This window comes from Drosophila subobscura, chromosome O, assembly GCF_008121235.1.
Source record: "Drosophila subobscura isolate 14011-0131.10 chromosome O, UCBerk_Dsub_1.0, whole genome shotgun sequence".
NCBI classification, from domain to species: Eukaryota; Metazoa; Arthropoda; class Insecta; order Diptera; family Drosophilidae; genus Drosophila; species Drosophila subobscura.
Window position 1 is genome coordinate 24,664,894 of NC_048533.1, and position 20,736 is coordinate 24,685,629.

The following is a 20,736-nucleotide window of genomic DNA, read 5'->3' on the forward strand; positions in this document are numbered from 1 at the left end:
GGCAAGAATTGTACTTGCATTCACTTTATAGGTGTTGAAAATAAACATAAAACGTCTTGTGAAACTTTGGGAGTTGCATCGGAGCAGATCGAAGAATCGTTCTCAAACGAGTTCCCGATAATATTCATATTCGCGCTGGATCGGCAAGGGATGTCCGCCGCTGTTGAGAACCCATTCGTATAACGAAATCACATCATCCTCGGAGAACAACAGAAACAAACACTTGAGTGTCTTTGCCAAGAACAAACTTGGCTGCGAATCGACCGGTTCCGGTGGCATCTCGTACACGTTCCTTATGCCGGTGTATCCGTGTGGCATGCGGCAATGTTTTTCGATTGCCTGCACCAACTTCCAGCCAAAGTTGCGATACTTCTTGTCACGTGTCAGGCGCCACATGACCAAATAGCTCTCGAGGACATCTGCAGAGAGCATATAACGATTCCTCTGATGTGGAGCTGCTGCCTCGATTGCATCAGCTGGAAAGACAAGCACTTCCGGAGCCAGTTTCGTGGGTGTTTGTTCGTAGCTTCGATGACACGTTTCTGTAATGCTAGTGCCGATATCTGCGTACTTTTCCCAGTGCTTCATCTGGTCATAGGCTGCTCCAAAGGCAAAAAGCGCGCCGGAGAAACATGCTGCTTGATCCATTCGATGGTTTTGACTGCCGTTTGCATAGTCCGATATGTAGGTATCCCCTTGGGGACTTACAGTCAGCATATTCTGCACAATGCCCAGAATGGCATCAGTGTACATCTGCTCAGATTCTGTATCCAGATTTCCCGACTGCAGCCACGACTTTAGCAAAGAGTCGTGGAATCTATTTATGGAAGAGTCACTGCCTATCCATTTGCCCGTTCTTATGTTCATCCTATTTGGGTACAATCCATTCGGCTTTGTCATGGTCCCCAGCATCTTGCGGATTCGCTGCACTCGCTCTCTGTAGACTTGGTTGCCAGTGATGTCGCTGAGATACGAAAACTCCAAGTGCAGTGCTCCAAACTTTGAAATGTCATTACTTGATTGTGCGTGCCCGTGCTTGAGGTTTATTATGGACTTGGGTATCCCCGTGGGTGTATCGAAAGCTGGCATTATCTTGTCAGCAATCTGCAGCGCCTTGTTCCTGTACAAAATTTCTCCGGTTAATGAGTATAACGATAGCATGGAGCCCAGCAGCCGTGAAGTTAGCTCGAAGACAGGAAGCGCAGCGCTAACATTTTCCATAGAAAAGTTTGCCTCGATCCAATCACGACTCTGCTGATACTCCTTCTTTAAGCCCATTATGTGCAGGGTGTCCAAAGCTTCGATAATTGTGGCACCAAAGCTGTGGGTGCCGAACACGCTGCCCCGGCAGCCACGCCGCGTTAACGGGCAAAGCTCATTCGAGCCCCAAGCATATCGATGGTAGTTGCTCCAGGCATGCAGCATCATCTCTTTGACTTTCTGACGCATTGCAGGCACATCCAATTCGTGTACTGTGTGCTCAGGAAGTGGTGCCATGGACCAGCGCTGTGCCATGATCAGGACTGTTGTTAGAAGTACAATAACAATAAAGCGACTCCTGCAGGAGGTGTGTGCAGTATTCCATTTCAAATGCAGTCGCCGTATGTAATTGAAGTAATTCATTTAACCGCTGAGCAATTTCCCGTCTCTGGCCATGCCAAGCGCTGTGCCGTGCAATACTAGAAGCTGTACACTTGATTAAATATTTATACTAGCAGTTCTCTTAATGGTTAATGCGTTAAATTGCTAGTTTTCACTCTATTAATAATATACATAAATACATTTTAGCTTTCAGCTGGCGATCTACTGTGTGGATATAATGTTTCGCATTTGCCGAATGGCCGTCACCAGACGTGGCTCACAGCCGCTGCTTAAGGTCAAGTACTGATCTGGTGCGGCCTTCAGCAAGGTGAGGATCTGTGACAATTGCAGGTTTATGGATAGTCCGAGCTCCTCGAGCACATTCGAGAGGTACTCAATGTCCACACTGAGCTGCTTGGCGGACGAGGCTGGCAGCGACTTGATTTGCAGTATTTGCGCCTGATACAAAATGCAGCACTGTTCCACGACCAGCGAGAGCAAGACATCGGCACAGGGTATGGCCTGTGTGTACTTGACATTGCACACCTCCAAGGCCTGCTTTAGAAGCGCCGACGGGGCGAGCAGCAGTGGCTCTAGATGCTGCGGCAGGGTTAGCAGATATTGTCCGATCTGCGTGATGCTTTCCTGGGGAGCAAAACTGAAGGATGGCATGTCGATGCCCGTCGAGGGATGAGCCTCTGCCGATGGACGAATGTGCGCCAGGTGCGTCTCGATGGGCTGCAGCAGTATGTTCAGAGTTATGTCGTGAGTTTCGGTAAATTGGAACTTCAAAGCGGCGTAGATCTGCGGAAAGATGCCCAGGCTGTCGGTGGCCTCCGCCTTCTTTTGCTGATAATCAGCAATGGAATTCAGTAGCTGGGTGCGTGCCGCATGGTCACAGGTCTGGAAGATTGTAATGTTTCCCCGACTGGACTGCTTGGCCAGCTTGGTCGCCAGCGTGGTCATTCGCGTGTGCAATTCCTGCTCGAACTGATGCAGCTGCACCTGGAAGTCCGCGAGGCACTGCAATTGGGACATTGTGTACTGCAGCAAGGACCAGTTTTCACTCTGCGCTGCGTAGCTGCTGGAGCCCAGGCTGAGGCCAAGCTGCCGCTGGATGCGACCGAAGTTCTCCAACTGTCGCTTGAAGATGCCATTCAGCAGGGTTATCAGCTTGCACAGTGCCAGATCGCTGGTTATGGCAGAGCAGCGTTCGCAGGCCTCTTTCAGCCACTCGTAGAGCTTGCGGGTGCTCTCCTCCAGATGGCGCACCGCATCGCTGGGCGTCGCCTGAGTCGACAGCAGGCGATCCACCTGGGTAGACAGCTGCGTCTCCTCCAAGCGTGGATATTGCTGTATGAATTTGTGAAAGTACTCAAACACCGCCTCGCCCAGCTGCCGGTGCAACTCATCGGAGAGTGTGATGTGCGACTGCTCCAGCAGCGAGTTCAAATGCAGCACAAAACTGTGGTTAACCTGTGAGAACAATCCCAGCAGTTCCAGTCGCTCGTTGGATGTCTTCAGCAGCTGCAGAATGTGGGCATCCCGCGTGGGCTGAAGGGCGGGCAACAGCTCGGCGATAACCAGGAAGGGCTGCGTCGACTCTTCGCTGAACAGACTTGAGCACCACTTGACCTGCCGCTGGCAGTGCTCGAGCAGCTGATCGTAGTAGAGTGTGAGAAATTGTTGCTGCTGCTGCGGCTGCGTTTCTGTGCCTTGCAGCTCCAGCGTTTGCTTCCACTGCTGCTGCCAGAGGTTCTTTTGGACAGCTCGATAGTATTGCTGCAGCTGCGGCAGACGCTGAATGCTAGTGAAGATCTGCACATAGTGCTGGGCCTGCTCCAAATTGGATTCCGCAAAGCATTGAACAACGCTGGGAGAGGCCAGCGCTTCCAGGCGGTTCTTGAAGTCCTCGACCTGAGTGAGACGCTCCGCATGGCCTGGCAGTTGTTCCTGGGCGAGCAGGGACTTTTGCAGCGCAATCAGCTTCTCGCAAGCACCCTGAAATGCACTTTTTTAGTGAAATCAAATCTCAGATGAGTTTTATTGCAAGCACCTTCAAATCGTTACGCTCGAATCCGTCTTCCAGCTCGGCCAACAGGTTGCCCCAGCCATCCGACTCCTGTAGCGACTCCTTGGCGGCCTGCAGCTTCGTTTGCAGCGTGTTCAGTCGCTCCAGGGTGGCCATGCATTCCCCCGTCTCACTTTGCACCGAGGCCACCTCCTGCCGCATGGCACTCATCTTCTCCTGCAGCTGGCTCACGTCGCTGTGCAACGTGGCGGACTCCTTGGCTATGCGGGGCATGCTCGATACCACCTGCCGGCTGGACTCCTCCACGGCGTAGTTCACCTGCTGCACATACAGCTGCAGCTTCGCCACGTAGCTTTGGATAAAAGACGTCGCATCGCCGTCTTTACCACCATTCTCCTCTGTATACTTTTTGTAGTTGGCATTTATCCAGTCTGCGGGACTAAAATTTGCTTCCGAAAGGGCAGACACGTCCATTTAAAATTATATTTAGACGCCGATTTTAGTAGGTTGTTTGTTTGTTGTTAAAGTTCTTGACTGATTAAATTTTAATTGTTATTGTTTTCTAGTATTTTTCTGGTATTTGTCTGCTTGCAGAAACGGTAATACTCAATAAGGCTGCCAGGCAGCTAACATATGCGAGGTGGCAGCTCTTTTCTGCCTGTCTCTCTCCATCTCTCTCTAACTGCAATAATTTATATTTTTTTCACAACAAAACTTTCTCACAAACAGACCCGTAAATGCATTTCCAGAGTTAAATTAGCTCAGTAGGTTTGTTAAACATGTCAACGGGCAGTGCCGATCCATGGCAATTGAAAGATACAACAACTGAGCAAGATAACAAGAAATTCTCGAGCGACTGCGACAGTTTTGAGGATAATTTCACAGCCCAGGACCAGGACCAGGAAGGCAACGAAAAAGACTTTGAAACTACCAAGAAAAGCAATGAAAGGAACTTTCACGACCCATTGCCTGATTCGAGCAAATATTTGGAACAATTAGGTGAGACTATCCAATGGAGATAATAGTCAATCGCACATCTAAAGACAATTTCATTTCCAGAGCGGAAGTTGGCCAAGGTGCAAAAGGGCAGCAAATTGTTGGAGAATTTGCAGGACAAGCGGCAGGATTGCATGCGTTCACTCCTGTCGGCCAACGGCGTACCAGTCACAATATTTGCGCAGCTGCTTGAGCTCGACACACCGATCGACAGCGGTCGGCTGCATCGTCACTTGCTTCCAGTCCAAGCCCTGACAGTGGGCGAAACCGTGCGCATAGTGGAACACGACGCTCTGCAGCAGCCCGAGGAGGAGACTGAAGTGGTTGAACACTAGTGGCGCCACAATGGAATCTACTTTCGGCAACATCTTCCTTTTTCTCACCGAATTGGCATGGAAAAGTCGCCTGACCATGCCGATTCTGGTTACCACCGCGTTTCTGGTTATGGACATACGCTTGCAGATTGAAATCAACATACAGTCGGGACAATTTGTGAGTAAAATCAAACAGATTCAAAGGTATTTAAAGGATATTTAAAGGTGTAATCCTGTGTAGAATGCAAGCGATTTGGATGATGCTGATGATGTTTTCGACGACCAACTGGGAGCGCATGATGAACACGACTTGGGCGAGGACAGTGGCAGCGACAGCTATTCCGACGATCTTGAGTACAACAGCGAGTACTCCAATGAGGATGGCAACAACAGCGAAGCTTCCCACTACAGCCTGTACATGCACGACCCCTGGGGCTCCGACTGGGAGGCCGAAGAAGATGTCGATGCCAATTATCCGCACGAAATGCCACTCTAAAGCGCATAAAACATATAAATTTAAGAAGTAACTGGGCTTAATTAATTAGCTTTATTCTCAGTACATATACATATAAGTATATGTATGCATGTATATGTATATAATGTATGTAAATCCTCAGCATTAGCTAAATGTGTAACCTCCTCTCTATTTATCCGTTTTTGTGTGTACTAAACCAAGCATTTGCTACGCGTACACATTCATTCATTTATTGTTTAATTTACATGTACAATTTGATCAACTCATCGCTCACGGCCGAGGGCGTCAGTATGCCCAGATCCGTGAAGAGCAGCGTAATGTACACCGGCGGTGTGTAGTCCACCAGTGGGTGCACCTTGGACACATCGCTCAGATGCTTGCGCGAGTACTGAAAGATGAATCAGAGTTAGTAGAGATTTTTCCATCAGGGATTGCTATCACTCACCTTGTACTCATTGGGCAGATCGCGCTGATTCAATGGATAAAGACGCGTAAATTTGAAGCTCTCCGCGAGCACGTAGAATGGCTTTTTCATCTCGCGCGCACACAGACCCATTGTGTAGCTGCCAATGCGGTTTATAATGCCGCCACTCTCAACCACTGCCTCGGCGCCCACCATCACAAAGTCAACCGATTCCATGACATAGCCCGTTGCCGAGTCCAGTATTAAAGTGCAGTCGATGCCAGCCGCATTCAAGTCGCGGATCATCTCCTCCCTGTGGAATAAAGTTGTAAACTTATGGAATCCTTCACCTGTTTAATGGTACCCACCCGGAGTTGCCTGTGCCGCCCTGCGTTACAAACACGTGGAAGGACTTTTTGTTCTGCGAGGCTGTAATCAGAGCCTTGAGCACAACACGGGACCTGGAGTGCGTCAATATGCGGCAGCCGTCGCTAATAAAACGTTGCGCCTGCTTTGCAATCACCTGAAAGTGCATAAATGGATTACTTTATGTATCTTTGTGTGTGGGGTAGCAGAATCTACCTGTCGGGAGTTGTCCAGTTTGTCCAGAAAGATTTTGCCACGGTTGATCATAATCAGGCGACACTCTTCCATGTGCTTATCGTCCAGACTGAGCGTTATGAACCGGCAGAACAGCTCGCCGGCCGACACGATGGCTGCTATGGACAGATCCGTATTCCGCATGGCCGCCACCGCCTCCCTCATGGTCGTGTGCAGAATGTGAATGGTGCCAACTAAAAGATATTTGTGTCACGGTATGGTAAATCACTCTCCGACCACCTTACGCACATTGTTTCTTCTCCAGTATCATCAGCAGCGTTCTTATGGCCGCTATGCCGTACGACATATCCTTGTCCTTGTCCAGCAGCTGCAGGAAGTACTTGACCACATCTGCGTGAAATCTTCGATTAAACACTTTGAAGAGTGAGCTTATGAACGATTCTTGCTTACCAAATTCCTTGCCGGTTTCCGTAATTTGTGGCATTTTGATAAATTTGTTAAAACCTAAAACTGTTGCTGCACGTCAACAATGCAAATGTCAATGGAACAGCTGATTCCAGCCAAAACATCAGTGCTGTAAGTGGCCGCAGCTGACGTCGTACGCGTTAGCCAACACTGCGTGCCGGGGCTAAAACGTAAACAATCTACAAAAAATTTAACTATTTGTTTTTCATTTTGGCATAGAAACGACACGACACAAAATTTACAGCATGTGCCACAAACATCAGTAAACGAGCGACGGCTGCCAAGTGAATGCAGGGTACACCCGGAGTGAGTCTGCAGCGTGTGGGAATCGACGTGGAAAACTGAAGGAGAGGAGCAACCATGTTCAAGCTAGAGTCCTACATCACCCCCATTCTGCTGAGCTACGTGGCCAAGTATGTGAAGAACTTCCGCGACGAGGATGCCCAGGTGTCGCTGTGGGAGGGCGAGGTGACGTTCCAGAACCTCGACCTGCGCCTGGAGGTGCTCGAGGAGGAGCTCAATCTGCCCGTGGATCTGGTTTCGGGGCACATCCACGAGCTGAGCATCCAGGTGCCATGGACAAAGCTAATGTCGGAGCCGGTCAAGATAATCATAAACACAATTGAGTTTGTGGCCAAGCTGCCCGACGATGAGAGCAGGCAGCGTCGCGCCTCGTACCAAAAGGAGCAGCGTCGGAAGGCGAAAAAGGCCGCCATGGAGGCGGAACAGCAGCAGAAGGGAGCCGCTCCCGCCTCCAGCTCGGTGGTGGTCAACAAGATAATCAACAACATCACGCTGCAGTGCCACAACATCATTCTGAAGTACGTCGAGGACGACATTGTGGTGTCCATGAATGTCCAGTGCCTGAACTTTAGCCCCGCCGGCGAGAACTGGAAGCCCACGATGGTGGATGTGCACCCGGTGTCGGTGTTTATGCGCAGACTGCTGCAGATATCCGATCTAACCATCTGCCTGGACAAGCGCAACACTGCGGGCAGGATTGAGGTGTGCCAGGAACCGGTCCTCTATCGCTGCACCCTGGAGTGCCGCGTGCTGCGCAAGTACAACGTCAACACAGTCAGCACCTCGAGCACGACGAGGATCGGGGTCTTCACCAAGGCATTGGACATCAACGTATCCTCGCTGCAGTTCCCCATGGTCATGCGGCTGATCAAAATGCTGCTGGAACTCAAGCCAGCGGAGATGGAGGAGGAAATCATGAACCTGGAAGACCCCGAGGAGTCTGCGGAGGGCAATGAAACGCCTGCGGGTGGTGCACAGCCCGAGAGCCAGAGCTATCTGTGGTGGGCGTGGAACCTTTTGCCCAGCTTCGAGTCGCAGGCCCCAGCCAGTGCGGACGAGGAGATCCTTGGCCATGCCTTCGACATGGGCATCTATGCGGAGGAGCTGAACTTTCAGCTGAAGAACTCGGAGTACTTCACCGACCAGGCCATGGGCGGCATAAAGCGTATCCGCTACACCCCCATCCTGCGCATCAGCTTGGGCGGCATCTACTACGAGCGATCGCTGCTGAAGGAGAACGACTGGACGAACGTCAAGGCGGGGCTCTCGAGCATTTGCATGGAGCCCCTGGGCGCATACAGAAGCGAGGATCTAGTCGATCGGGTGCTGGTCAACACCCGCGAGGTGAGTAGAGGATTCATTTGAGAGATTAAAAGTTATATTTTCCACGACATATCCCTTGCAGGCCCTCAAGGAGCGCTCGTTCATTGACAAGAGCCTCTTCGACGAGCACTTCATGTTCTCGGATCGCACCTGGTGCAGCCACAACTACGAGGATTACGTGGCCAGGAACACCGATGAGTACATGCTCTTCCGCAGCCCCGTGCTGTCGTTCGACATCGTCGAGTATCGTGCGCCGAGGCCGAACAGCCATCCGCTGGCCGAGAGCCAGCTGAAGGATCTGGGACTGCGCATTCAGTATCGACTTCTGTCTGCGGGCATCACTTTCCACTTCTCACAGTCGTTTCTGCAGGTTAAGAATGTAATTAGCGATTTATTGCGTCCTTACGATTACTCGGGATATCATTCAGAGTCGATCAAAGTCGCCGCCACAGTCGAGGAGTCACAGTCCCCGCCGGAGCACAAGAACACAGACATGACCCTGGCGGACCTGGAGTACCTCATTGGCTGCGCGCCCACCTGCAATTACAAGATCGAGCTGCGCAACATGACCATTCAGCTGTATCCACGCCAGCAGCCAGAGGAGTCCTCGGCGGCCAATCAGCATCAGCTGGCGACCACCGTCAAGCAATCCCTGCTGCCATATCTACAGCTAAAGCTACCCCTGGTCGAGGGCACGCTGTGTGGGCCAATGAACGCCCATCGCCTCGTCCAGCTGATTACACAGCTGCAGGACAAGCCGCGGGAGCTCATCAACTCGTGCTACAATTGCTATCGCTTCAATGTGAAGAACCTCACGCTAATGATACTGAACACGACGCCGGAGAACGGTCGTGCCAAGCTGCTGAACATTCCACGGATGCAGTTGAACGTAAATCGCCTGCTGCTGCCCCATCTCTGGCGACCCAACGATGCTGCGTTGGAAACGGCGGAGATCCAATCGGAGATTCTCACTCTGGAGTTCTCGAAGCGCGAGCTGATCCTCGCCAAGCGCATCATTCCCCTCATAACGAGCTTCAGCGGCACAGAGCTGTGTGCTCTGTCCCAGCTTGTGGCTCAGTCTACGCCCGCTTCGGATGTGATTAAGCTGCAGACGCTGGCCACAAAGTTGCAGCTGAATTGCCACAAGTATCACACGCATCTCTCGGCCAATGTGTCGCTGCGCAGCCTCAACACAGATGCCTTCCACTCGAAGATGAACATGCGGAATGTGGTGCTGTCCACCACCAAGGACCTCAACAACAAGTGGCTGGAGGTGCAGCTGCAGCTGCCGCTACAGGAGGCAGCAGTCATGGAGCAAGAGCGAATGCCCGGCACTGTCTTGTGCCTGTGGGTGGAACCCTTTCGCCTCACCACGGACATCTATCTGCTGCAGTTTCTCAATTTCCCAGAACACCGAGAGAAAAAGAAATCAATGGAAAATGGTAAGCCAGCGGAGCTTGAGCTTTAAGCTACTCTCTAATAACACTTTTTGTTACATTTCAGAGACCGAAATGGAAGTGGAGGCTGCCACCAGCCAGTCCGAGCTGCAATTTCCTCAATCTGTGTCAAACTATTCCACAATATCGGCCACCGCGTTGCCGCTGCAGCCGCGTCGCATCAGCCGCAACAATAGCCGCAAGATCTCCGTGCCAGAGGAGACGGTGCATCTCAGCTCGGAGCGGGATGAGCGGCACACACAAGCGGAACCCATTACAGGCTTACTGGCAGACAGCAAGAGTGAGCGGAAGAGTGGCTTTGATCTTGGTCAGCTGGTAAAGCGTCTCAGCTCCATGGTGGTGCTCGTGGAGATTGCCCAAGTCCGTGTAGACGTCTGCGAGTTGATGGTGCGCAAGAGCCCGACAGAGACGGATGTGGAGTACACATCGATAAGGCTGCCACGCATGAAGATCAAGTCCAGCAACTGTGACTTCATTTCGCGCGGCAACATACGGAGCGTCATTCTGGTGGCTGCCAAAGCGGATCTCATCAACTGGGTGATAGATCTCAACGATCTGAATGTGTGCTACTGCAGAGGAGACGCCACAGAACTGGTGCTGGAACCAGTTAGGACAACCATCACGCTGGCCATGTCCCATAAGTTAGCAGAAGAGAAGCAGCAGCAGCAGGGATCAGTACATTCCAAAAAGACAAACGAGGAGGAGCCTGAGCGCGGCTTTGGTACTTACTCAATCAATGTCCATGTGGACATGTCGCCCATTAATATTTTCGCTCGAAGGGTAAGCCAAACCACACAATAATCTATCTAAAATCAGATCTAATCCCATGACATTTCAGTTGAAACTCCTCCACGAGCATTTTCAAATCATATCCGAGATTCGCAGATCTCTCAGTCCCGAAGATGATGCCAATATCAAATGGAGTTCAGTTCCCCGACTGGAGGTCTACACGGGCAGCTCACAAAACTATCCCGTGATCAAAGAATTTCTAGAGCTGGATCCAAACTTTGAGCCGCCGCAAGCAAAGAAAGGTAAGAAGAATAAAGGGAACCATTACCTGTCTTACATCTGATGCCTTTTTTCAGTTTCCGCAGTGGATTTCTCGCTGATATTCTTTTGCCAGTGGACCATACCACGCATCAGCTTCGAAATGGAGAGCCCAGCGGATCGCAAGCAGAACAAGATTGTTGTGACCTTTGAGGATCTTCTGCTAAACGTGGACAAGCATTCGGACTTTACGAAGATCACCACCAAAGTGGAGAATCTGGGACTTAACCATTACGAGGCCCAGCCACAGGGTCAGTGGCACAAGAAGGATGAATTCTACATCAAAATGCTGGGCGACAGCAGCAATTTGCCGCTGATCAGTGTGGTGGTTACCAGCGTCAGCCTGCAGGATCTCTACTCGAAGATTGGAGCCAGAAATCACCGCAACAAGCAGCACACAATCTCTGAGCTGCTCATCGAAGTGCAGCCCATTGAGATGGTCTTGGATCTGGATAAAATCACAGAATTTATCATCCCACTGTGTGGGGTCATAGAAGTAATCAGGGGCAGCAATCAGGCAACGAAACAGCGGGCAGCTGCTGAGACTCGCGTGACAACTGTGCAGGATCTGCCCATGGTGCATCTGAACAGCAAGGGAATCTACATTTACCTGCCATTGGCCACGGGCCGCAAGTGCTGCAGTGTCCTGCTGCTGAGGGTGAGATTTATGCGTTCATCTTTGAGAATTTCCCCCTCAAACTTTATTCTTTTCTGCAGATTGAGAGCGTGCAGCTGACGCCCAGCCTGGAGAATCCTTTGGTGCGGCAATTGGTGCGGCAGGACATCTACCAGAAGGCCGCCGAGCTGAACATGCTGAGCACACCCGGCGCCCTGGTCGAGGATCGTCAGTACGAGCTGAGCGTGCGGAAGGTCTCCCTGTCCACGGGCAACTGGCTGCAGACCCAAAAGTATCACATGGAAAAGAGTCTCGCCAGCGAGCACCACAATCCCGCCTTTGAGTGGAACAACCAGACACGACCCACCGAGCTGGATCACATGGACATCTTCAGGGACTTTGACTTCATCCTGGTCTATGCCCCAGCCATCATCTACGATCGGTTCTTCGTCTGCGGCCAAAGCGTGGAGTACAATTGTGTGACGGACTTTGTGGCTACACTGACGACGCATCAAATCAATCTGATATCCTGCATCCTGGTGCGCTTTCAGCGCTTGCGCAGTGTCCTCGATCAGATGTATGCCAAGCAGCATTCGCTGCAGTCCATCCCCGTGGACATTTCGGCCAAGAGCAGTCGCCTGAGGCTGTCCCACGCCAAGCGCAGTCGTTCCAGCTTCGTGGATGCTCGGAGCAGCAGCGATATCTTTATGGGCTCCTGCCAGAGTGATTCCGGAATACACATCGCGGGCAGAAGTCGTCTAATGGGTTCGCAGAAATCGCAAGAAGGGCTGCAACCGAGTAGCGTGAGGTACCCGCAAAGTGTCTCCTTTGTGGCTGGAATATTCGTGCTAAAGATCTACGACGTCGTGGAGCTGGATGACCCAGAACTGCCAGTGATGAAGCCGCTCATTCTGCTGACTGTCTCCCAGCCCAGCTACATGTGCACCCAAAGCCTGAAGGCAACCACTACGCAGGCTTCCATCTTCAATCTAAACGTAACTGTGGCCACTCCTGCCACGGAGACATCCGTGGAGTCGGGAGAGTTTAACGAGTCTGTGTTTGACACACTGCCGGGAACGCTAAGCAGCTCGGGCATTCCCCCGCCGCTGCTCACGGTGCGCTCCCAGTGCGATCGCATCCATCAGACCGAAGTGGATGTGGAGGTGCGCAAGCCCATTGTGCTGCGCCTGTGCGAGCCGAACATCCAGCAGCTGGCCAGCGATGCCATTCGCATCTACACGGTGCTCCTGGAGAGTCCCTGCTTCGCGGTGCGCAGCGAGCGGCCTGTGGTGCAGGGCCCACAGCTGCGGCAAATGAAACGCAACTGCTACAATGCGGATCGCTTGAATCTGTCCTTCGATCAGATCAGCCTCAAGCTCTACGACGAGGAACGAACGTACAAATGCAGCGCCGTGTGGCTGGACTTTAGCACCAGCGTCAAGTTCAATCCACGTCCCCAGAAGGCCGTCATGCGCTCCACGATTGGCTCCTTCTACATGCAGGCGGGCGAGAAGATCTTTCTGCATCCGCTGCTGATGCGTTTGTCCGTGGATCTGGTGAGTGAGCCATGGGCAGACGATCTCCTCATCAACGCTACGCTCAAGCTGCACTTGCTGCACATCGATGCGAGCGCTTGGAGCATTGTGCAGCTACAAAAGGCACACGAAGGGTTCAGGCGTATCCTTCACTATGCCCAACGGGAGTGGCAGAGCTTCCTGCTGCAACGTCCGATCATGGGAACTCCAGCAGAGGTTGCACCCGGCACCCTCATCAAGTGCATTCCATCGTTGGACTCGATTGGGCGCCACAAACGTTTGCTGAAACCCAAAGCGGAGTTCTACCAGGACGACCTCCGAGCGGGCGCCTTTCAGTTTGTCTACTTGAACTCGGAGTCGGTGCTGCCCATGCCCTACCAGGTGCAGATTATCAAGAAGAATTACGGCATCATTTGCTGGCGCTATCCACAGCCGAGGCAGATGACCAGCATTCACATTTATCCCATTCCCATGCCAGTAAGGATTCAGTTTTCCCTCTGCTTCTGGCTGTCTTCTAATTGAGTTCCCTCTCTGCAGGACTCCAATCCCATACACATCAAGTGCCGCATGGAATACTTTAGTGAGACGCACGAGACATTTCTGCACTACTGCGACTTTCAGCTGTCGGAGACGGTCACCAAGCAGCTATCCCCGCCGGAACGGCAGATCTGTGCGAATATCTGGCGCGTGGTCATCCTGCAATCGTTGATCTCGGTCGATGGCACCTGCTTTGAGGGCGATGAGGATGAAGATTTGCATTCCGTGAGTACCTTAGAGTGTAGAGGGGCATTCATTTGCTTACTCAATTTATTTTGTAGATCGACAGCGGCCGCATTGACCAATCCTTCAAGACGGATGCGGACAACGATTTCATATTGCATCCAAAGGTTCTCGTGGGCTGCATGCGCATCGATACCGTCTTCAGGGCAGAGACAGTGCCCAAGCTGCAGCTGCTGCTCTGCTGCCAGGACATGGAAGTGAATCTGCTGAATCTGCCGGATGCCAAGGGGGAACTGCCATCCCTGCTGAAGGAATACTCGCTGAAGCGCACCACAGACTGCCCGCAGACCTTTCTCACCCTCCACGTGGGTGATCTGCAGCTGCACTCGGCGGTCTATGCCAGGAACAACTTCAGTTTGGAGACTGATTTCCGCGCAAGGGTCAAGTGCCTGGATTATGGCTTCCTCAACATGCTGGACATTGTGGAGCCCATGAAATTCTCCAGCTACGCGATGTTTGCCCACTCTCCGCGTTCGCTCAAAGCCAACTTTCTGCTGGACAAGCTGCGCTTCAACTGCGCTCCGTACATGATTCACACGCTGCTCAGCTCCAAGCGCCACTGGCTGGAGGTGCTGCGCAAGAGCGAACTGCGTCACACGCTCATGCCCAAGTGCGTGGTGGTCAACCGCATGCAGGCGGCTCTCAGCTTCGGGCAGACGGGCACCAGCGAACAAATATCCCTGGCACCACACGAACTGCAGCTCTACCACTTTCGCAGTTGTAGTCAAGGCCAAGAGCTGACATTCTTCGTTCGGGATCCGGAAACAAAGCAAATGGAGTCCAGCAGCTCGCTGCAGATTGCCCTGAAGTTCGAGGAGGAGCAACGGGTCCACCATTTGCGTGTGGGCAAGTGCTGCATCACCATCAAGGTGGGCAAGCTGTCCGCCACGCAGATCTATATCCTCGTTAAGGGACAGATTGAGGTGATTAGCATGGTGCCCTTCGAGTTGATTACCGAATTCCGACACGAGGGTAAAAGCTACGACGAGCACACGACGCCACACGAGCACCTGCTTCGGGCCAGCGGTAGGGCCTCCTTCTACCAGACTGTGCTGCGGAATGGAGACATCAATTTGCGGTAAGAAATTTGCACATTATTACGCGTATTTGTAACTCAATTTTCCCTTCTTTAAACAGTCTCAAATTTGCTGCTGGTCGCGGCAAGGGACGCACTGGCGACATTCCCCTGAAGACCAACAATAATCTGCCTTGGCTGGTCAAGGTGCCCACGCACAGCCCCAATCAGCAGTTTGTCAGCCTGTGGGTGCGCATCTTGCGCGAGGATGTGGTCGTGGATGCAGCGGATTCTGACTTTAATCCACAAAAGATATTGATTTGCATTTGGCCCATCTTTGAGGTGTGCAACATGCTGAGCGGAGAGCTGCAGGCCACAGAAGATACGACGGGGGAGAGCGCTCAGATCAAGGCACAAGGGGGACGATTGTCGCTGCAAACGGCCACCACACACAGCACAGAACATCGTGTGGGCTTTCAGTTTCCGTAGGTTATCAAATGTCTTTCAGTTTGAGCATCTTTAAACCAAATTCATTGCAGAGCTCCCCTGTGCAGCACTTCCCGGGATGATTACACGCTCATGCTGAAGACCATGGACTGGCACAAGTTCTTCTACTTCGATCCCGCACTGTGGACAATTGAGAACTCGCTGCACAAGCTGGGCAAGACGCTGAAGCCCAAGTGGCCGCTAAGCGATGATGAGGAGCTGCGCGTGCGTCGCCATGTGCCTCAGGCCAATGCCTTTGATGTGGAATACCGCGTGCAGGCCACGCGGGAGTTCTCCTGCACCCTGGGACTGGATGTTTCTGCCTGGGGCATGTTCATCAATGCCACGGGCCTGGACCTGAGCATCAGTCAGGCTAACCGCGAGCGCCAGCGGCTTCAACTCAAAGCAAACTGCCTCGAAATGGTGCCTAAATTGTGCGGTGTGTTCACCATTGATGTGCCCTTTGGCAGCAGTTGGATTGCCTCAACGCCCATCTACCTCGAGGAGCTGGCCAAGACAGTGGAGAACGGCCCCAAGCGTGCGCTGATGCTACGTTCCAGTTCCTTTGTGGATGTTGTGGTGGTGCGCAACGAGGAGGTGCTGCGCATGATGTTGGAGTACCGCCTGGAGGATGGCCGTCGTGTGTTCAAGCTGCGCTCCAAATTTGTCATCACAAATTTCACAGATGTGCCACTGAATGCGCTGCCATTGACCATGGATCACAAGGAGACCTCCACGCGGGAGGCAGTCAACGCGTTCAGCTTGGCCAAGCGGAATCGCAGCCTTGTCTGCGTGGATGGCACAAAGAATTGGTAAGAAAGTGGAGAGCGTTTATCCTTACAGCTCTAACTTATACTCCCCTCTGCAGCATTGGCGTGACGATGGATGTTTTCTACGATCTGAATGCCCAGGCGGCTAATCATACCTGTGATACGGCTTTTGTCTACTTTCTGTGCTTCAGTGTGGCGGGCAGTCGTGATGTTTCCATACCCATACCCCTGGCCATACCCTTCACCAGGCGCTGCTTTAGCCTGCAGTCGGGGCGGGAGTCTGTGCCCTTTATGATCACTCTGATCGAGAAGGACAATGTGCACTATCTGAACATATTCCGCGACACAGCGCCAGCGTTGATCATCAGCAATAGCACGAATGTAAAGTTCATTGTGGCGCAGACGAGTGCCTCCGGCAATAGCAATGTAACCTGCACCAACTCCGAGTTCGTGGGCAGGCACTTTGAGTGGAATCAGCTGGTGGCGCCGCACAGTGAATGTTACTACACCCCGCCGCAGATGTATGCCAACTTTCCCGATGTGGAGTTTACCTCGTGCAATCTGTCGCTGGCTGTTTATAATGGTGGGTGCAACACACTCCCGAAACTGAAGAGTTTAGGCGAAATCTAAGCGTTGTTTCTCCCTTTCAGAGCCTTCCTCTGGCAAGCAGAAACTCGGCTGGTCAAAGCCCATCCGGACGGACAAGTCGTGGAAGAAGTTTCTGCATGTGCCGCACCATGGCGATGTGAAGGTCGTCGTCTGTGATAAGCACCGCGTCATACGCGTCAACATCTACTACATAGCCCAGCAACTGGAGTTCTCTGTGAAGGATCTACGCTCGCGGCTGAAAAAGCCAGAGACACACTCGGAGCAGCAGGACACAGAAAGGCTCATGCAAGAGGTTGAGCCTGCAGCTGCGACTGAGACTGCTGCCAGCGATCCCTTACCCTTGCCGGACATTGCGAGCTGCGCGCACTTCAGCGAGGAGTGCCACGTCCCGCCACAGATCAAGCTGCGAATATTCGTGAAGCGTTTTGTGTTCAGCCTGCAGACGGACAACCGGGAGAAGGACTACCTGAAGACGGAGGTGTGCAATGTCTATGCGGATGACTCCATGCTGGCCTACGACGACGACGAGGAGCAGCGTGTGCTGCGCCTGCAGCTGCCCAATCTGCAGGTGGACAATCAGCTGTACTCCAGCGGCAAGTACGACTTCCCGGTGCTGCTCTGTGCGGAGCAGCTGTACAGGCGGCATCATGGCATGCCGCAGGTGTACGATCTGGATGAGGTGTACAAGCAGCAGGCCCACAGTGGCCCCGTCTCGCTGCTCACGTTCTACTTGTATCAGGATGAGCTGCAGCTGCAGGCCGTGCGGTGTCATGTGCAGCCGTTTCGTGTCTACATTGAGGATGCCTATCTGAACCAGTTGCTGGAGACGCTGGTGGAGTGCGAGCCATCCCACTGCGTGCACACGCCCCGCGAGGAGCAGGAGAGAATCCTCCTGCCCGATGGCCAGATCCTCTTGCCCGACCACGTCGTGGCGCAGTCGCTGTACATTGCCGAGCCGCTGCGCCTCAACAGCTTCACCGTGGAGCCGCTGAGCTTGCTCCTGTCCGTCCACACCTCCTCCAGGCTGTACATCGCCCTCGATCACTCTCCCCTCTCCTTCTCCCGCTACGAGCGACAGCAGATCCTCACAGTCCCCCTGCGCTTCGGCCAATCCCTGGGCCTGCACTACCTCAGCGGTGCCATTTTCGGCGCTGGCTGGGTGGTCGGCTCCCTCGAGATTCTGGGCAGTCCCAGCGGACTGGCACGCTCCTTCAGCACGGGTCTGCGGGACTTCATTTCGATGCCGGTGCAGGGCCTCTTCCGTGGTCCCTGGGGCTTCATGGTGGGCGTGACTCAAGGCTCTGCCTCGCTGCTGCGCAACGTGACGGCGGGCACGGTGAATTCGGTGACCAAGCTGGCCGGCTCGGTGGCCCGCAATCTGGACAGGCTCACGCTGGACGCCGAGCACATCGAACTGACGGAGGCCAGACGACGTGCACGACCCCAGGGCTTTGCCGATGGCCTCACACAAGGCTTGACGGGACTCGGCATCAGTCTGCTGGGCGCCGTGGGCGGACTGGCACACCACACACTCGAGGCACGCAGCTCTGTGGGTGTCATTGCCGGCCTGACCAAGGGCATTGTGGGCGCCTTCACGAAACCCATCAGCGGCGCGGCCGAAATGCTGGCCCTCACCGGCCAGGGCGTGCTCCACACGGTCGGCTTCAACGCCATGCCACAGCAGGTGGAGCCGAGCGTCTCGCGGAACATGGCACTGCATCCGGGATCGTATCGCATATGGAGCAGTCTGCCCGAGGAGCTGCGCCACGCTCAGATTTTGTTCTTCTGCGAGATTACGCTGCTCGCCAGGGATCATCAGCTGCGGCCGGCACTGCTCTTCCTCACCACCTCGGTGCTGGCCATTATGGAGTCGGACCACGATGATCTGACCTTTGCGTCGGCAGTGAGCAAGGTGGCTGTGGCAGAGGATCGCGATGATCCCACAAAGTTTTACCTCAGCCTCAAGCCCGAGCAAATGGAGGACTTTGAAGGGGTGAGTGGCATGCAATCCAAATCAAATTAGAACTGACATTAACGTGGTCTTAATTAGCAGCAAATGAACTACACGAACGAGCGGATTATGAAGTTCTTGAATACCTCGCGACTGCACACGCGAGCCAACGATTCGCTGAGTGATATTTTCCAGCTAAATGAGCACGAAATGGACTACCATCTGAAGCGCCAAACGCAATGCATCTTCTACATTCAGCACAACTATGGCAGGCATCTGGTGCACTATCTAAAGGTAATCAGTCGGATGCAGGCATCATGGTAGACACTGTGTAAAGCAGGGAGCCAGTCCCTGGAGTGTTTGTTTTTATTTAATTGAATGTGTACGATATTTTATGCCAAAAAACAAAAGACAATCTTTTTGCTACTTTTTATGCAATAAAAATAAGCAAAACTAAGTGAATCAGCCAACGATAGTTCTATAGCTTATCGCTTAACCAAAGGCTAAAGTTCGTTAGGCAAAACTGCAAGTTAATAAAATATATTTTGGTTAGGACTCGAGGCATGCCAGGAACAAAACTTGAAACTATTTGCAGGCAGGCGGAGGCCACGGGTGGGCATTCCGCCAATGAACAGCAGCAGGAAACTTTCCCTTGGTTGCATTCTAATGGAGCGCGCGGACAGATAAATCGATCTGGATTGTAGACCAAAACAATGCAAGTAGCAGAAACAACTTTTAAAAATTGTACTTGTCGTCCACAAAAGCCGCCAATGAGCAGGGCAGGGCAGGACTGCACAGCGCTTCGCCTTTTTCCGCTTTTGCCTGCTTGGATGCCTGGCTGTGGCTTTGGCTTTGGCAGTGAGTGCACAAGCTGAGGATTCAATTATGGCTGGGTCTGGCACACCGCAGCCGCAAGCAGCCCTCCCACACTGCTCGGTTGCTCGCTTTCTTGGCTGCTGGTTGCCTGCACAAGGCGCTCGACGCTCGACGCTTATTGACGCCCCAGGTTGACCTTCTTTATGTGTTTGACATGTTCCCACCACACACACACACACACACACCGGGACTGAAATGCCTTACTTCTATTGTTTAATGTTTATAAAAGGTGTGCACTTTACGACTCTGCTGTTCCTTGCCCTAAAGTTGCTCACTCCCTCCCTTTGTGTCCGTTTCTTAGTCGTATTTAGAAGCAAAAGTACAATGTGGAATGTATGAACAAATGTACATAAATGTAGGCTTTAAAGTGAGCTTTCCTCTAATTTAGTAGTCTCTTTCTGGTACCCATTTGCTGCTGTCCAATTAAAATGCATCCATCAAGACATAATTCCCATAATATTTAATGGAATTCGATAGATGAAATGCAACCAATTTGCCATTCGATTGAGGCTGGGACCGAGGCCTAATGACCTGCATTTAAAATGCTTTTAGTGCAGTGAAATTGAAACAGCATTACGACTCGTACATACATAATATTTGTGCGAGTACAAGGCCACACAACTAATGCATTAAGACAGCTTTTGCTCCTTCTACTTCGAGGAGGAGGAGCTGCTGCCAAGAGTCCGCTTCTGGCTTCCATTTACGAGTGCTGTTTACTCACATGTGGCATGGCATTAAATGTGAGTATTTATGCATAAATCTGTGCAAAAGTACAATTCCTTACGACGACTTCCGCTGAATCCAAGATTATTAAAACAGGCCTCGGGTGATTTGAAGCCACGGGCACTGTGGGATTACTCTGTGACGGTTATTACAGAGTACGAAAATAAAAGGACATTACATACACACAACGCAAAACGCAAATCCAACGAATTATTCATGGCTTATAAGAATGAAACATTGGGAAAATTAACGTACGGATACGCCCTGCACGCTCCCGCGAGGATTGGGCCTGGGACATAAAGCAAATAAAATAAAGAAAAAAATCAAATGCAATTTTATCTAAAATGGTTACTCATAAAAAATTGATACACCAGCAAAAGCAGAGCAGCGCAGAGCATAGATAGCTCGCAGGAGGGAA

The 20,736-nt window shown here is 52.2% G+C and overlaps 6 protein-coding genes across 9 annotated transcripts; 3 read left to right on the forward strand and 3 right to left on the reverse strand.

Annotated features, from left to right (window-relative positions):
• Nucleotides 1-102: 102 nt before the first annotated feature.
• On the reverse strand, nt 103-1,515 carry LOC117899409 (mannosyl-oligosaccharide alpha-1,2-mannosidase IA). Its single transcript, XM_034809396.1, has one exon. The coding sequence runs from the start codon at nt 1,513-1,515 to the stop codon at nt 103-105; it is 1,413 nt and encodes a 470-aa protein (XP_034665287.1).
• Nucleotides 656-4,156, reverse strand: LOC117898610 (conserved oligomeric Golgi complex subunit 7). The gene is made up of 2 exons (XM_034808163.1): nt 3,638-4,156; nt 656-3,582 (listed from the first exon to the last, which is right to left on the reverse strand). Exons 1-2 carry the CDS (start codon nt 4,085-4,087, stop codon nt 1,804-1,806), a joined length of 2,229 nt encoding a protein of 742 aa, XP_034664054.1. The 5' UTR covers nt 4,088-4,156; the 3' UTR covers nt 656-1,803.
• Nucleotides 4,157-4,304: 148 nt separating this feature from the next.
• LOC117898615 lies at nt 4,305-4,969 on the forward strand. The gene is made up of 2 exons (XM_034808167.1): nt 4,305-4,612; nt 4,673-4,969. The coding sequence occupies exons 1-2, from the start codon at nt 4,393-4,395 to the stop codon at nt 4,942-4,944; spliced, it is 492 nt and encodes a 163-aa protein (XP_034664058.1). The 5' UTR covers nt 4,305-4,392; the 3' UTR covers nt 4,945-4,969.
• Nucleotides 4,925-5,454, forward strand: LOC117898616. The gene is made up of 2 exons (XM_034808168.1): nt 4,925-5,101; nt 5,165-5,454. The coding sequence occupies exons 1-2, from the start codon at nt 4,955-4,957 to the stop codon at nt 5,417-5,419; spliced, it is 402 nt and encodes a 133-aa protein (XP_034664059.1). The 5' UTR covers nt 4,925-4,954; the 3' UTR covers nt 5,420-5,454.
• LOC117898612 (translation initiation factor eIF-2B subunit alpha) lies at nt 5,439-6,942 on the reverse strand. The gene is made up of 6 exons (XM_034808165.1): nt 6,813-6,942; nt 6,651-6,752; nt 6,384-6,595; nt 6,170-6,324; nt 5,844-6,114; nt 5,439-5,786 (listed from the first exon to the last, which is right to left on the reverse strand). Exons 1-6 carry the CDS (start codon nt 6,844-6,846, stop codon nt 5,640-5,642), a joined length of 921 nt encoding a protein of 306 aa, XP_034664056.1. The 5' UTR covers nt 6,847-6,942; the 3' UTR covers nt 5,439-5,639.
• Nucleotides 6,943-6,990: 48 nt separating this feature from the next.
• LOC117898609 (vacuolar protein sorting-associated protein 13B) lies at nt 6,991-19,087 on the forward strand. Of its 4 annotated transcripts, none has more exons than XM_034808160.1 (13): nt 6,991-8,474; nt 8,536-9,895; nt 9,957-10,690; nt 10,749-10,941; nt 10,996-11,615; nt 11,675-13,585; nt 13,646-13,870; nt 13,927-14,966; nt 15,026-15,388; nt 15,443-16,201; nt 16,261-16,742; nt 16,810-18,761; nt 18,822-19,087. In XM_034808160.1, exons 1-13 carry the CDS (start codon nt 7,188-7,190, stop codon nt 19,041-19,043), a joined length of 11,148 nt encoding a protein of 3,715 aa, XP_034664051.1. In that variant the 5' UTR covers nt 6,991-7,187; the 3' UTR covers nt 19,044-19,087. The 4 variants fall into 4 exon arrangements, with proteins under 4 accessions (XP_034664051.1, XP_034664050.1, XP_034664053.1 ...); XM_034808159.1 differs by having other exon boundaries at nt 16,258-16,742; nt 18,822-19,086; XM_034808161.1 differs by lacking the exon at nt 6,991-8,474 and having other exon boundaries at nt 8,718-8,823; nt 8,882-9,895; nt 16,258-16,742; nt 18,822-19,085.
• Nucleotides 19,088-20,736: the final 1,649 nt, after the last annotated feature.

Bases quoted from the DNA above. Each gene is read 5' to 3' on its own strand.
- LOC117898612 (XM_034808165.1), bottom strand. From the start codon at position 6,846: ATGCCACAAATTACGGAAACCGGCAAGGAATTTG. The intron at 6,325-6,383 runs GTAGATTCTGCT...ATGCACTTTCAG, and splicing joins AACTGGACAACTCCCGACAG to GTGATTGCAAAGCAGGCGCA. The intron at 5,787-5,843 runs GTGAGTGATAGC...TTCATCTTTCAG, and splicing joins ATCTGCCCAATGAGTACAAG to TACTCGCGCAAGCATCTGAG.
- LOC117898609 (XM_034808159.1), top strand. From the start codon at position 7,188: ATGTTCAAGCTAGAGTCCTACATCACCCCCATTCTGCTGAGCTACGTG. The intron at 8,475-8,535 runs GTGAGTAGAGGA...TATCCCTTGCAG, and splicing joins TGCTGGTCAACACCCGCGAG to GCCCTCAAGGAGCGCTCGTT. The intron at 13,871-13,926 runs GTGAGTACCTTA...TTTATTTTGTAG, and splicing joins AGGATGAAGATTTGCATTCC to ATCGACAGCGGCCGCATTGA.
- LOC117898615 (XM_034808167.1), top strand. From the start codon at position 4,393: ATGTCAACGGGCAGTGCCGATCCATGGCAATTGAAAGATACAACAACT. The intron at 4,613-4,672 runs GTGAGACTATCC...TTTCATTTCCAG, and splicing joins CAAATATTTGGAACAATTAG to AGCGGAAGTTGGCCAAGGTG.
- LOC117898616 (XM_034808168.1), top strand. From the start codon at position 4,955: ATGGAATCTACTTTCGGCAACATCTTCCTTTTTCTCACCGAATTGGCA. The intron at 5,102-5,164 runs GTGAGTAAAATC...AATCCTGTGTAG, and splicing joins ACATACAGTCGGGACAATTT to AATGCAAGCGATTTGGATGA.
- LOC117898610 (XM_034808163.1), bottom strand. From the start codon at position 4,087: ATGGACGTGTCTGCCCTTTCGGAAGCAAATTTTAGTCCCGCAGACTGG. The intron at 3,583-3,637 runs GTGCTTGCAATA...AGTGCATTTCAG, and splicing joins TCGAGCGTAACGATTTGAAG to GGTGCTTGCGAGAAGCTGAT.
- LOC117899409 (XM_034809396.1), bottom strand. From the start codon at position 1,515: ATGGCACAGCGCTGGTCCATGGCACCACTTCCTGAGCACACAGTACAC.